Source organism: Alosa alosa, chromosome 24, assembly GCF_017589495.1.
Source record: "Alosa alosa isolate M-15738 ecotype Scorff River chromosome 24, AALO_Geno_1.1, whole genome shotgun sequence".
NCBI classification, from domain to species: domain Eukaryota; kingdom Metazoa; phylum Chordata; class Actinopteri; order Clupeiformes; family Clupeidae; genus Alosa; species Alosa alosa.
In genome coordinates this window covers 11,310,329-11,325,328 of record NC_063212.1, presented here as the reverse complement: position 1 = coordinate 11,325,328, position 15,000 = coordinate 11,310,329, and the positions used below count along the sequence as shown (strand labels likewise).

Genomic DNA, 15,000 nt, shown 5'->3' with positions numbered 1-15,000 from the left:
TCCACCCTCTATTCCAGGTGGACGCCACGGAGGACGAACCAAAGAGCTTCATCTACCTGAGCGAGGACGCGCTGTCCAACCGGGACAAGCTGCTGGTGCTGATCCAGGGCAGCGGGGTGGTCCGCGCCGGACAGTGGGCACGACGACTCATCATCAACGAAGACATGGACAGCGGCTCTCAGCTCCCCTTTATCAAGCGCGCCATGGAGGTAGAGGAGCACTGGCTAGCCCATAGCCTGAAAACTCATTCACATAATACTGTACATATCATAAGAGATGTGGAGGATGTAGGATCACACTGAGAGGTCTCCTATAGACCATCTACAGATGCTGAATAAATACATACATACACACACACACAAACTCTCTCACTCTCATGTAAGTGAGAACATATGTAACATACAGTATGCATGTAACAACGATGTATGGTTAAGATAGGTTTGGTTAACGTGATCTTCAGTAATTATTCAACAAGAGTAAACTTCAATTTCAACAAACCACTATCTCTGTAGGCATCAAGTGTTACAGAATGTACTGTAGCCTATAAGGGACATTCAGCACATCCATTTTGTGTGGTGGGTGTATAAGTGGCCGGTCCACCCTCTGTCCATAATTGTTAGGCAGATCCTTTGTGATGCGTGGGAGATTAGGTTGGAATGGGAGCTGTTGAAGTGGTTCCGTAGTGTGTCTCGGCCTTGGGAGGGATAATGGGAGGGATAATGGGAGGAAGAATGGGCCCAGTGGTTGGAGGCTGAGTGGTGTCCTCAGCACGCCTGTTTCATGGCTCGCCACAAACGGCCTCACCTTATTGAAGTCTATTCCCAAGGTTCCCCCCAACTCTCTTGGCTCTCTTGGTCCAGGTCGGAAAACTTTTCAACCAATGTTGAGTGTGTGTGTGTGTGTGTGTGTGTGTGTGTGTATTAGCGTATGCGTGCGTGTGTGTGGGAAAAGGATGGAAAGAGATGGATAATTTTTAGGTTGTGTAGGGGTATTTTCTCTATGTGTAATTTTAAGGCGGCTAAATGGGGAGGAAGTCCAGCCTCCCACGCAGATGGGGAGGCCTTTCAACGCCTCTCTGCCCGTTAATCTCCTCCGCGTGGCGGAGTTTGGATTCGAAAATGATTCCTGGCTCCGAGTCACGGTGTTTGCTTTTTCCCGAGCTGTTCCACTTTGACTTGAAATAAAAGGCAAATATAGTTTGGCGCGTGGGCGTGGGGGGGGGGGATAAAGTTCCCGGACCGTGGCGGAGTCTTGGCTCCTGTCTCCTCCACTGGATGTGCCCTCATTGGCTGTCAAATGAACAAACAGATAACCAATTGCAAATACTGAACCCCAGTTACCACACAGCACTGGGGCGTGCTGGGAGAATGATGCGCTTGCATCCTCTTCCCTCAAATTTGTTGTCATCAACTTTTTTCACCAAAATATATCTTTAGCAAATGCGAACTCTGGAGCAAAGTGTACATAATCCCTTGGAGGATATGTAATCCTCGTAGAGAAGATTACAGTTCACTGCAGAAACATGTAAATGGGCGTAGGGTTTGTTCATTATAGCATATTTAAGACCAAAGTGCTCCGTAAATAAAATGAAAAACATACCAAACAAACAGACAAATGCGCGGTTTTACAGATGGAATACATGGCAATAATACTATACAGCAAAACCCAGCTGTTTCCACAGAGCCCTAGAATACATCGAAGTGTGTGATCATTTACTGCACCACACAGACAGACAAATCAATGTCAGTCAGCTAGTAAAATGCTAAAAAGTCTCATCTTAATGGTAGCATTAAAGAGGCACTATAGCTATGATGAAGAGCACTATAGTGACCTCCCACCCTCTATTCAGGTGGGCCGGAGGCCGAACCAAAAGAGCTTCATCTGCCTGGCTGAGGGGCCGCTGTCAACCCGGGACAAGCTGCTGGTTGCTGATCAGGGCAGCCGGGGTGGTCCGGCGCCAGGACAGTGGGCGGCGACTCATCATCAGCGGGCATGGACAGTGACTCTCAGCTCCCCTTTATCCAAGCCCATGGAGGTAGAGGAGCACTGGCTAGCCCCAGCAACCTGAAAACTCATTCACATAATACTGTACATATCATGAGATGTGGAGGGATGTGGGATCACACTGAGAGGTCTCCCTAGACCATCTGCAGATGCTGAATAAATACATACATACACACACACAGAAACTCTCTCACTCTCATGTAAGTGAGAACATATGTAACATACAGTATGCATGTAACAACGATGTATGGTTAAAGATAGGTTTGGATTATTGTGATCAGTGATTATTCAACAAGAGTAAACTTCAATTTCAACAAGCCACTATCTCTGCAGGCATCAAGTGTTGCAAATGTACTGGCAACTATAAAGGGCCATTCAAGCATCCATTTTGTGTGGTGGGTGTATAAGTGGCGGTCCACCCTCTTGTCCATAATTGTTAGGCAGAGATCCTTTGTGATGCGTGGGAGGTGGGATTTGGAATAGGGGCTGTTGAAGTGGTTCCATGGTGTGTCTCGACCTTGGGAGGGATAATGGGAGGGATAATGGGAGGAAGAATGGGCCCAGTGGTTTGGAGGCTGAGTGGGTGTCCCTTAACGCCTGTTTCATGAGCTGCATACAAGCGGCCTCACCTTATTGAAGTCTATTCCCAAGGTTCCCCCCAACTCTCTTGGCTCTCTTGGTCCAGGTCGGAAAACTTTTCAACCAATGTTGAGTGTGTGTGTGTGTGTGCGTGCGAGTGTGTGTGTGTCGCGTGGCGTGTCGCGTCGTCGATGGCGATGCGTGCGTCGTCGTCACGTGTGTGGATAGTGTGTGTGTGTGTGTGTGAGAGTGTGTATGTGTGTGTGAGTGAGTGTGTGCAAAGGACTTTACACTGCACATCACAACTGTATTATTGTACGATTAAAGAAGTGCTACCAAAAATGTGCCTACTAAGTACAAACATTCAAGCATACTGCTAGGTTGGGTTAACAGCTCTGATGATGTGTTTTGTAACATCCCTACCACCCCTGCTGTTGTGTTCTTGGATAGAGATCAAAGGGATGTGTTCATCTTAGACATAGGTTAACCTTCATATGGACATAGCCTTTTATGACAAAAGTATCAAATATCAAGTAGTTGCAAATATCAGTGATCTAGGCTATTCATGTAAGTTGGTGATATTGGTATTTGGCAGTCTGGGGCAAGACCGTTGGCAAGACTCTGCTTTATATCAGCTGTTATAGTCAGCCTTGCTGTGTGGTGTAGGCACATATTTCTGTGCCCATGAGTGTCAAAGTTGTATTTCACTCCTGGAAATATTTGAATCGGTTTGAATCCGAGACAAATGTGATTTGTGGGTTAAAATAAATCATTCAAAAGGTGTGTGTGTGAGAGAGAGAGATAGAGTGTGTGAGACTGTGTGTGTGTGTTAGGAGTTTATTGATTACTCTTGGTCTGTTTTTGTCAACCGGACACATATCCGTAGTGTCGAGGCTGAAACATGTTTGTTGTATAAAATATTATACGTGTGTGTCCTTACTTTCGTGCAAATGTCTGGCCTTGGCGCTCCCTAGCACCCCTCCCTCCCTCCCTCCCTCCCTCCCTGCCTGCCTGCTCTGTCCACTCCAGCCCGATGGCCGAGGCTGATGCCTGGGCTCAGTGTGTAGTCATGAGTAGCTCCCTCGACGCCCTGATCACCCCCCTTGCCCCCCTGATCACCCCTCTTGACCCCCCCCCCCCTCTCTCTCTCTCTCTCTCTCTCTCTCTCTCTCTCCTCTTCACCCCTGTGGTGCCCAGAGGAGGGCTGGGTGCCCGGTGCAGCTCCGAGGGGCCAGTCAGAGGGCACCAGTGGGGCCGCTGTGCTGACGCTGTTTTTGGAGAGCGTCCGGTAAAAGGGCAGCCTGGCAGGCAGGTGGGCGCATGGGGGGGGGGGTGGGGGGTAGAGGGGCTGGCCTACCGCTGGGGGCGTGGGAAAGCCTCTCCACTCGGGTTACTGGCCAGTGGGTGAGATCTCAGCGGTCAACACACGCTCCTTTCCTCTCTTTTCCCTTTCTCTCTCTCCCTCTCTCTTTCTCTCTCTCTCTCTCTCTCTCTCTCTCTTTCCTTCTCCCTTGTTTCCAAGTACACTCACAGTTATGGATTCCTCTCCTGCTCAAGTAACATTTATTTCCACTAAGAACAAAAATATTTATATATATATATATATATATATATATATATATGCATTTAGAAAGTTCAAAGAAATCTTTGCCTTGTGCCATTTGAAAGTTGAGACTTTAAAGAGCAGGATTGTGAGTGTGCTTGTGTGGGAAGCCCTTGGGTTGCAGCAACTCTGCATCATGTCCTATGCCGTGTCTTATTCCCACTTATTTTGTTTCTGTCTCCTCGCCACTTGCACAACTAAAGTACCCTTGTGTGTGTGTGTGTGTGTGTGTGTGTGTGTGTGTGTGTGTGTGTGTGTTGTTATTATTATTATTAGTATTATTATTGTGTGCTATGTATATCCAAATCATCCCATAGGGAAACAGCGTCGCGTCTAAGTTGGAGAGTAATTCCGATGCGCTGTTGTTTCGAGGTGGCGGTCCCAGCTGACGGCAAGGTGAGATGTCGAGGGGACTTGCGGCGCCCGACGGCGTAATTTCATCACCTGTGCGGCGCTCTGCGTTCAAATTGACTTAGGAGACCTCCTCCAACCCCCACCTCCACCCCCTCCCTTGCTCCTGCCCCTCCCCAGCCAGTACACACACACACACACACACACACACACACACACACACACACACACACACACACACACACACACAGCACACACCTATGGCTGGTGGTGGAGCAGGTGACTGTCAGACTGAATGGGGAGTAGACAGAATATGTGTGTGGACTGTGGACTGGGGGTATAGATTCTGCAGATGTATAGACACTACCGGTAGATCTATTCATGTAAAATGAGGTAAATAATATGAACAGAAATATGTATAAGAGTATGTACCGGTATGCTGTGTGTGTGTGTGTGTGTGTGTGTGTTGTGTGTGTGTGTGTGCGTGCGTGCGTGTATGTATGACTATGGGCTGGTTCGTCATGCCCATGCGTGTACACTAACACACACACACCGCGCTCTCCCCACAGTGTTGCTGGTCATTATATCCAGCGGTAGAGGTAAGGGTTGTGCATTTCCTCAGCCTCTTCCCCTGCAGTAGTAAAGTGGGCTGACAGGCGGGCAGACTGGAGCTCCTGTCTGAGGGCTCCACCATTCATCACCATAAGCAGGCCAGTCTGGTGCCCACTCCAGGACATCATCATAATGGAATTTAGCAAGACTGGGGAGGCTCTGTGTTTGTGTGTGTGTGTTTGTGTGTGTGTGTGTGTGTGTGTGTGTGTGAGAGAGGGAGGGGGTGAAGATGAGGGGTGTGTGTGTGTGTGTGTGTGTGTGTGTGTGTGTGTGGAGGAGTGGGGAGGGGTGAGAGGTGAGAGTGTGTGTGTGTGTGAGAGAGAGGGAGGGTGGGTGTGTGTGTGTGTGTGTGTGTGTAAGAGGGGGTGAGAGTGTGTGTGTGAGAGAGAGGGAGTGAGTGTGTGTGTGTGTGTGAATGTGTGTGTGAGTTGGAGAGGTATGTGGGTAGAGGCTGTCGTCTTACCTGCTTGGCTGGGCGACTCCAAGGCACAGCTGATGTTTGACATAGAGGCGTCAGTGCAGTGCGTTGGTCTTGACAGTGTCGGATGCTGTTACCGTGCTGTACCGGTTCGGCCCCTGTAGAGCTGATTGGGGATCAGCCATGTGTCTGCGGCGAGGTGATGAACGATTAGCCGAGTGGAGACAGTGGCTGGTCCTGTGTCAGTGCTCCACGGGCTCTTATCCTCCGTTAGCCCACGCTAGCCAGTCCTCCTTAGCCCCGTCGTCCACCATGTCTGGTTTTGGGGTCCCCTCATGTCTACATCTCTTTTGAGTCCATCTTTAGTTCTTCTTCATTAGTTCATGAGGGTTCCCCTCATGTCTGCTTCTCTTTTGGGTCTATCTTTAGTTCCTCTAGTTCCTCTTCATTAGTTCATTTGATGTAAGTTTTGCCCATGTCAGGTTTTATTATTAACCTAGCCTGGTTACTTTGTTATTACTTTTTAGTTTGATTATTTGAAAGGCTATCGAAGAGCTTTGGTATAGCTTGCTAAATATGCTGTGAGTTCTGTCCTTTACTAGCTTGGAAAATCCAGACCCTGATAATCTAGAAAGATTAAGGGTCTGGCAAGAGCTAATGTAATGGCCCAACTTTCGGCGACAACAAGCATGCATTTAAAATCTCACTGCATTAATTGGATAACACTAGACCATGATTTCTCTGAATGATTTTGGACTTCGACGCAATCGGATAACACTACGACCAATGTGTACTGTCCTCCAATGTTGCAGCGCTGTCTTCATCAATTTAGCTGGTTCCCCGGAATGCAAGGGGTAAAAGTAACGTGCATCATTGCTCTTTGCCATAGTGTCTGCATGAAGTAATTCCATTATGCTCAAAGAACTCTGGATTTCAGGGGGGTTAGTCTATTACTAGGGAAATGGTAAAAAGACACACTGGAGAGTTTTTTAGCCATAGTTTTTTTTATTCTTGTGTGTGCACATGTATACAGACACACACACACACACACACACACACATATTTGTGCTATAGATTAAATGGCAATATCCATTCCCAGTACCCTGACCACCAAAACAGGCTGACAGGCATTTTTTTCACTGTTTTGTTGACAGTCAGGCAGCTGTCTGCTTAATTCTGCATATTCCATGGATTACTTTGGATACATCTCTCTCTCTCTCCCTCCCCCTCCCCCTCTCTCTCTGTCTCTCTCTCTGTCCCTCTCTCTCTCTCTCTCTCTCTCTCTCTCTCTCTCTCTCTCTCTCTCTCTCTCTCTGTCCTCTCTTTCTCTCTGTCTCCCCCTCCTGAGGGGCTTACTTACACTTTTCTCTTTTCACCTTCTGACACCAGGCCCTTGTTTGCTAACACAGGCTTGTAGACACCTCGTCTTATCGTCGTGTATGCTCCAAACAGGAGACAATTGCTTTTGGCTTCGCCTATCGTTTTTCATCCCACTCTCTGTCTATCTCTGTCTGGGTGTCTCTATCTCTCTCTCTCTCTCACACACACACACACACACACACACACACACACACACACACACACACACACACACACACAAATGCTCAAACACACAGCCACATGGAACCTTACATACTCACTCCTCTCACTCCTCACTCCTCCTCCCACTCACTCACACACACACACACACACACACACACACACACTCTCACACTCACTCACTCACTCACACACACATACACACACACACACACACACACACACACACACACACACACACACACACACTGGAGCGTGGCCTGCGCACATGCTGTGGAGAATCAGGAAGTGGCGACATGTTCCCAGAGACTTGTGGGTAAGTGACAGGCGAAGGGAGGCCACAGCGGGCCTGGCATCAGTGGAGGGGAGAGGGGGTCTGACAGCTCGGCAGCCGGGAGAGAGAGAGAGAGAGAGAGGGAACGCGGAAGAGAGACCGAGAGAGAGAAGGCTCTCTTAATGACAGCTTATTCCTTCATGATTTCCAGTGCTGACAGCCGACAGGTCTGCTTGTTGCATCATGGCAGCTGTATCATTACCTTCTGGCCCTGTCAAGGCTGAATCGAGACGGGGAGGAGAGAGGGAAAGTGAGAAAAACAGGGAGGAAGGAAACTGAGAGAGAGAAAGAAAGAGAAGAGATAGGGATGGAGAGATGGGGAGAGATTGAAGTGAAGAAGAAATGAGTGCAGGAAAGAGTTAAAGTCCAGCGTGGGCTCAGTAAGTGCTCATCATTGTTTGTGCATGTGGTCATCAACTCTTCATGTCCTGTTTGGGTCATCTTGTCTTTTTGAGGTGTCTGTGTGACCGCTTTTCCACTTTCAGGCAATAGAGGACAGCATGCCAAGGGCTAATGAAGCTCACTAAAGCCAGACTGTTTCTTCACAACACACACACACACACACACACACACTCATACACAGCCACACACACCCACACACACACACACACACACACACACACACACACTCACACACACACCACACTCATACACAGCCCCACACACACACACACACACACTCACACACACTCACACACACTCATACACACCCACACACACACACTCACACACACTCACTCACACACACCCACACACACACACACACACACACACACACACACACACACACACCATGTCTGCCTCACTCTTTCTTTGCTGTCTCCCTCTCAGCCCCTCAGCCTCTATCTCTCTCTCTTTCGTTCTTTCTTTCTCTCCATCTCTCTCTCTCCCTCGTTCTCCTGTTTGCCTTTTTTCATGGTGGGATTGATTGCTTGCTCTGAGCATCTTGTTTAAAGCTTGCAGTTGCTTGACATTTGACCCATCCAAATCCCCACCCGGTATCAAACCCCCCCCCCCCACTGCGCTCAGGCGGTGACTGGAAAGTATGGAAGCTCTCCATGCCTCTCCCAGGTGCCCTGGTGCCTCTTTCTCTCTCTTTCTCCCTCCCTCCCTCTTTTTCTCTCTATCTTCCCTCGTTCCCCTAGTGGGCTACAGGAGGCATGAGTGAAAATGAGCTCTTGACAGCAGCAATAAATATACAGCAAGTCAGCGCTCTCCTCCGATCAACCCCTCACTCTCACTCTTTTTTGCCCTCGTTCTCGTTCTCTCCATCTCTCTTTCTCTCTTTTTTTGCTCTCTCTCTTTCTCTTTCTCTCTTTCTCTCTTTCTTTCCTCACGCCAGCTTCACCTGGGTTTGTCTGGCTATTCGTTCACTCCTGTGATCATCTCTCCCCGTCTCGTACACCTCTGGTTGTGTGTGTGTGTGTGAGACTTTCTCTTCCATTGCGTTGTTTTGCTCCATTACTGCAAGAAACCCCCCCCACACACACACACACACACACCCACCCCACCCACACACACACCCCCCCCCACCCACACACACACACACCCACAGACACCCCCCACACACACACACACACACATATGTACATAAACACTTCCCTCTTCCCCCACCTGTGACTTTCTCTTCCATTGCGTTGCTTCCCTCTATCGTTGCAAGACCCCCCCCCCCACACACACACACACACCCCTCCAACCTGAGATATCCCCTCACTGGCCATGCAGACACACTCCAGAATTCACCTCTTAACCATGACGAGCAAAAAAAAAAAAAAGAAAGAAAAAAAAGATGCATGTGTGTATATGTGTGTGTGTATATGTGTGTATAGCGCCTGCATTTCATTAAAATGTAAAGTCTTTAATAAAAAATAAGATTCATGCCCTCACACCCCCACCCCCCACCCCCCAATTGCACCCCCAGCCCCCCCCCCCTTTCTTGTTAGTCAGTTAGGGGGTCGGCTCTGGAGACTTGCTGGAAAGAAAGAGGGGGTGTGGTGTTTTCAAAAGTGTGTCAAAAGCCTAGGGGTTTGTTTCTGCCCAGAATTTCAATGGGGTTCCAGAGAGAGATGGGAGGGAGAGAGAGGAGGTAGAGAGAGAGAGGGGGAGAGGAGGCAGGAGGAGGAGGCCGGGTAAAGCAGGCAAACTCAAACACAGGAATCTTGTTTAATTTCTGTCATGTCAGCTCTTTTTTCCGGCAGATTGATGTCTCTCTCAGAATGGGCTGGTTCTCGGGACGGCTTTGTGCTACTGTAGACCCGCAGCCTGTCCCTCCCTCTCCCATGCAGCCCTCCTGTAGGCACTCCTCCTCCCCTCTTTCTGTCTCCTCAAATCCCCTCATTCCTCCCTCTCTCCCTCCCTCTCTCCCTCCCTCTCTCTCTCTCTCTTTCTCTCTCTCTCTCTCTCTCACTCTCTTTCTCACTGCCTCTCTCTCTATCTCTGTCTCTTTCTCACTGTCACCTGCTCTCTTTCTTCCTCCCTCCCTCTCTTTCTCTCTGTCTTTCCTGCTCTCTTTCTCTCCTCCTCCTATCTCTTTCTCTCATTCTCTTTTTTCTTCCCCTCTCTCTTTCTCATTCTCTTTCTATATATCTATCTCTCTCTCTCTCTTTTCCTCTCACTCTCCCTCTCTCTCATTCTCTTTCTCACTGCCTCTATCTCTGTCTCTCTCTCTTTCTCACTATCTCCAGCACTCGTTATGCCTCTCTTTCTCTCGGTATCCCTCTCTCCTTCTTGCTCTCTTCTACCATCATTTCATTCTTTCTCCTGTATTCTCCTGTACTCCTGTACAGCTGGTTTCTCTCTGTGTGTGTGTGTGTGTGTGTGTGTGTGTGTTTGTTTGTGTGTGTAACTGCAACTGCACATTTGCACATTCCTGTTTGTTTGGGGTCGAATCAGCAGGTCCCTAGGTGCCACTGACCACCCCCCCCCTCTCTCTCTCTCTCTCTCTCTCTCTCTCCCCCCCCTCATCTCTCTCTGATTCTCTCTCTCTCTCTCTCTCTCTCTCTCTCTCTCTCTCTCTCCCCCCCTCATCAGCTGATTGCAGAGAGATGCAACTCTTTTGGGGGCCTGCCTGTATGGTGTTGCTGTGTGTGTGCGTATGCGTATGCACAGAGGACGCAGGGGGGTAACAGGATGCTCCCGTTTGGCCCTGTGATTGGCTGCCGGGGCTGCGGGGGCATCCAGGGCCTTCTGGTTTGGAAGGTGCAGCGCGTCTCCCTCAGTTCAAATCAATGCACTTGGCACCTTCAAAGGCGAGGCAGAGTCAGGGACTTGCTCTGGGGTTAAACCTCTTTTAAATAGGGTCCCGCGGGACAGCAGCTGTCAATAAAATGCAATAATTACCAGCGCAGGCCGGGGAAACTCGTGCCAAGCCCCAGCAAATTAAAAATTGATCAGAGAGCACGAAGAAAACATTATTATTTTGGTGTGTGTGTGTGTGTGTGTGTGTGAAAGCCAATAATAATAATAATAATAATAATAATAATAATAATAATAATAATAATAATAATAATAATAATAATAATAATAATAATAATAATAATAAAGCTTTATTTGTATAGCACCTTTCATACACAGAATGCAGCTCAAAGTGCTTTACATTTGAAACATGTAACACAATAATAGTCAGTCAGTCATTATCAATCACTTTTTCTTTGCTGTTTATGTTATACTCAGCAACATATCAAAATATAGAAAATGGCACGTCCTTAAGACTGGCAGCCTTAACCCTCTTACCCCCACAAGCACGCCATATGGCAACTGTGGCAAGGAAAAACTCCCATATTCCAGGAAGAAACCTTGAGCAGAACCTGACTTAATAGGGGAGCCCATCCGCTTCTGGCTGGCTGCTTCCAATAGTAGCAGATGTAGAATAATCTGAAAATGTAGTCTACAGGATAAGATGAGTTAACTAAAAGCTTTCCTGTACAGGTATGTTTTCAGATCTTTTTTAAAAATATTTACTGAACTTCGCCTGCTTGATGTACAGAGGCAGGGTGTTCCATAGTTTGGGGGGCATAATGGATAAGCGCAGCTTCTCCCACTTTGTTTGTGGAGCACTTTGGGTATTTGATTAAAAGATTAGAATTGGATGATCTAAGTTTCCTTTGTGGTTGATAAGATATTAAAAGCTCAGAGATATATGAAGGTGCTATGCCATTCAGAGCTTTGTAAGTAATTAACATAACCTTAAAATCAATTCTATAGGAAATAGGAGCCAGTGCAGTTCAGCCAACACAGGGGTGATGTGTTCTCTTTCTTAGTCTTAGTTAAAGTCTAGCCGCAGAGTTCTGTATGAGTGCCAATTTCTTTAGATGTTTTTTAGGGGAGAGACCAATGAAAAGTGCATTGCAGTAGTCTAACCTGCTAGTGATAAAGAAATTAGCTTTCATCTTGTTGAGTTAAAAAGGCCGCACTTTGGCAATGTTTCTCAAGTGGAAATAGGCTGTCTGGAGGTAACTTTACTGATATGGAACAAAACTTAACTCTGCATCTAAGATGACACCAGGGCTTGTTACTTTTGGTTTGACCTGGTGTACCAAGTTCCCCAGATTACTAAGAATAATATCTAAGCTTTAGTTTTGGTCCAACCAGAAGTACCCTGTTTTGTCATCATTTAGTTTCAAAAGTTTTTTTGCTCATCCACTGATTAATGGAGGTTAGGCATGCAGTGAGGGAGCAAAGGCCATCTGAGTTAGTTGGCTCCACAGAAAAGATACAATTGGGTATCATTCATGAGCTGTGGAAGTTTTTACATTATGCTGACTTATGACGTTTCCCAATGGGAGCATATATAGAAATAGTAGGGGGACTAAGGCAGCTCCCCTGGCCCACACCCAAAAGGCAAGTCATGTTTTCAGATACATGATCTCCCTAGACTGATATAAAAATCTCTGCCAGTAATGTAGGTTTGAAACCAGTTTAGAGCATTATCAGAGAGACCCACCCACTTTACCAAAGCGTTGAATTAGGATGCTATGATCAATGGTGTCAAATGCCGACTCAAATCCAGAAGAATAAGGGATTGTGTTTGTTTGAGTGTGTGTCTGAGATCATTGACTATCTTTACTAGAGCCGTTTCTGTGCTGTGATTTGATCTAAAACCCGATTGGAATTTTTCAAGGGATACTGTTTTCTTTGAAATTGCATTTAACTGATTGCAAACAACTTTTCAAGTATTTTGCTCAAAAAAATCCATAGGATTTGATATAGGCCTGTAGTTGCTCAGATTGGGTATGGTCAAGTTTTGACTTTTTAAGCAAAGGTTTCACAACCAGCCAGTTTTAAAAGCAGTTGGAAAATACCTGTTTCTAATGGGGTATTTATTACCTTGAGAAAAAGGAGCCTAAGCCTCTGTATACTTTTTGAGGAATGTAGTAGGGATTGGATCTAAAAAAAAAAAAAAAAAAAAAAAAAAAAAAAAAAAAACAGTTGAGCTATAATTTTACCAAGCTCAGATTGAGTAATAGTGCTAAAGGACCTTTAATTTTGGGGGCTGTTTTTGGTTGTACTATCAAACATATTACTTGTGTTACAATAGCCTCCCTTATAGAAATGACTTTTGTTTTTAAGAAGAAGTCACTGCAAATTCTTCGTGATCTTAGAGGATGCCTGACTGTGTGTGTCAAAGGTGTTTGATGCAATAGCCTATCAATGGTGAGAACAACACCCTAGAGTTTCTACTGTTTTCAGCAATTACCTTAGAGAAGTGGTTCCTCCTCTCATTTCAATAGCTCTATTATAATTTGTAATTTTTCTTTTAGAATGGCACAGTGAACCTGTAACTTAGTTTTTCTCCATGTTTCTCTCAGCTTTCCTACATGATCTTTTTAGATCATGGATATTTCTAAGTTCATCCAAGGTGTCAGTTTGCTACAGGGCCTTTTTTGAGTCTTTAAGGGGAGTTGCCACTCTGTCAAGCAGAGCTCTAATTCACGATTAGAGCCTCTACCATTTGATTAATGGGATGATGTAAAATATCTAAATTTATGGAGTCTATAAGAGCTATGAACTGCTGTTCTGCTCTAATGTCAAAATTAGCGATTTGATTGCAATTTGGGCCGAATTTTTGGAGTATGTAGTACAATATTAAAAGATACACAATGATGATCAGACATATTTATATCATTTTACTGATAAGTCTGTGACTTCTATCCTCTAGAAATGACTAGATCGAGGGTGTTGCCAAAGGTTATTAGGTGGGTCCTGTAACATGCCTTTAGCTCTAAACTGTCCAACACATTAAAGGAACTTACTGGCTTTAGCATCAGTTGTCTTATTGACATGAATATTGAAATTAAGCCATTTACAATTATCCATCATAGCTAGTGATGATGAGCGACATAAGTTCAGAAAACTGGTCGAGAAAAGCCAGTCCATAGTTTAGAGGGCTGTATAAGGTTAATAGAAGTACAACTGGGTCAGCCTTCAGAGTGAGGGCAATATACCCAAAGGAAGCTGAATTCCAAAGTTGACTCGTGTGCAACTATATTTGTTTGAGAGAATGGAGGCAATTCCACCACCTCACTTGCCTTGTCTAATTGGAGTGGAAGAATATGTGTCTATGTATGTGTGTGTGTGTGTATGTATGTGTCTATGTATGTGTCTGTGTGTGTGTGTGTGTGTGAGAGAGAGAGAGAGAGAGAGAGAGAGAACCTGTATTCCCTCCTCTGTAACTGTGGTGTAGAGTTATGCTCATGAAGTCAATGCTAGTGGATGAAAATGGGTGTTTCTTCTCCTCGGTTGCATAGCCCCGGCGAGTCGTACAGCAGAGCCAGTCAGTGCATATAAATAGAAGCCCTCAGCTGTTTATTGATCCGCTTCTAATTTTGTGCATTTTTTTTTTGTCTTTTTCTCAACCCCTGTCTTGTTTTCCCTCTTGTTGTTTTTATGTGTTTGCTCGTCAGAGGAGAGAAGAGAGCAGAGGAGAGGATATGCCTTTAGGTCTCATGTACTTCTCTTGTCCTTTTGAGGAGGAGAATGAGGAAAACACACACACACACACACACACACACACACACACAGACAGAACAGACAAAGAATAATCTCTAAAGAGAGCAGTGGAACAGTGGACGAGAAAAAGGGAAAATAAGGAAGAAAAGTTGTTTGTCTGTTGACAAGCTGCTCACACCAGTCAAAAGTTGTGTCTGTGTGTGTGTGTGTGTGCGTGCGTGTGTGCAGGATGTCAGTGGAGACGCCGGTACAGAGAGTGTGTGTGTGTGTGTGTGTGTGTGTGTGTGTGTGTGTGTGTGTGTGCAGGATGTCAGTGGAGACGCCGGTACAGAGAGCGTGTGTGTGTGCAGGATGTCAGTGGAGACACCGGTACAGAGAGTGTGTGTGTGTGTGTGTGTGTGTGTGTGTGTGTGTGTGTGTGTGTGTGTGTGTCAGAGGCAGAGAGGGAAACTTTTTGATCCAAATGGTGAGACATTCTAAGGGATTATGCATGAATTAGGCGGCGTGTTGATAATTGGATTTTTGGTGTGATGTGATGGTGCGGGCGAGCGGGCGCCGAGCGAGAGGTGCGCTGTAGGTCGTTCGGCGCTGCCGGCACTCTGCCTCCCTCTT

General features: G+C 46.4%; 1 protein-coding gene across 2 annotated transcripts in view; it reads left to right on the top strand.

Moving 5' to 3' along the window:
* fam172a (family with sequence similarity 172 member A) overlaps positions 1–15,000 on the top strand; it is a 180,824-nt gene that overhangs the window by 20,956 nt on the left and 144,868 nt on the right. For both annotated transcript variants that reach the window (XM_048236399.1, XM_048236398.1), the window contains exon 6: positions 18–209. In XM_048236399.1, coding sequence (XP_048092356.1) covers positions 18–209 — 192 coding nt within the window. The remainder of the gene's footprint in view (positions 1–17; positions 210–15,000) is intronic.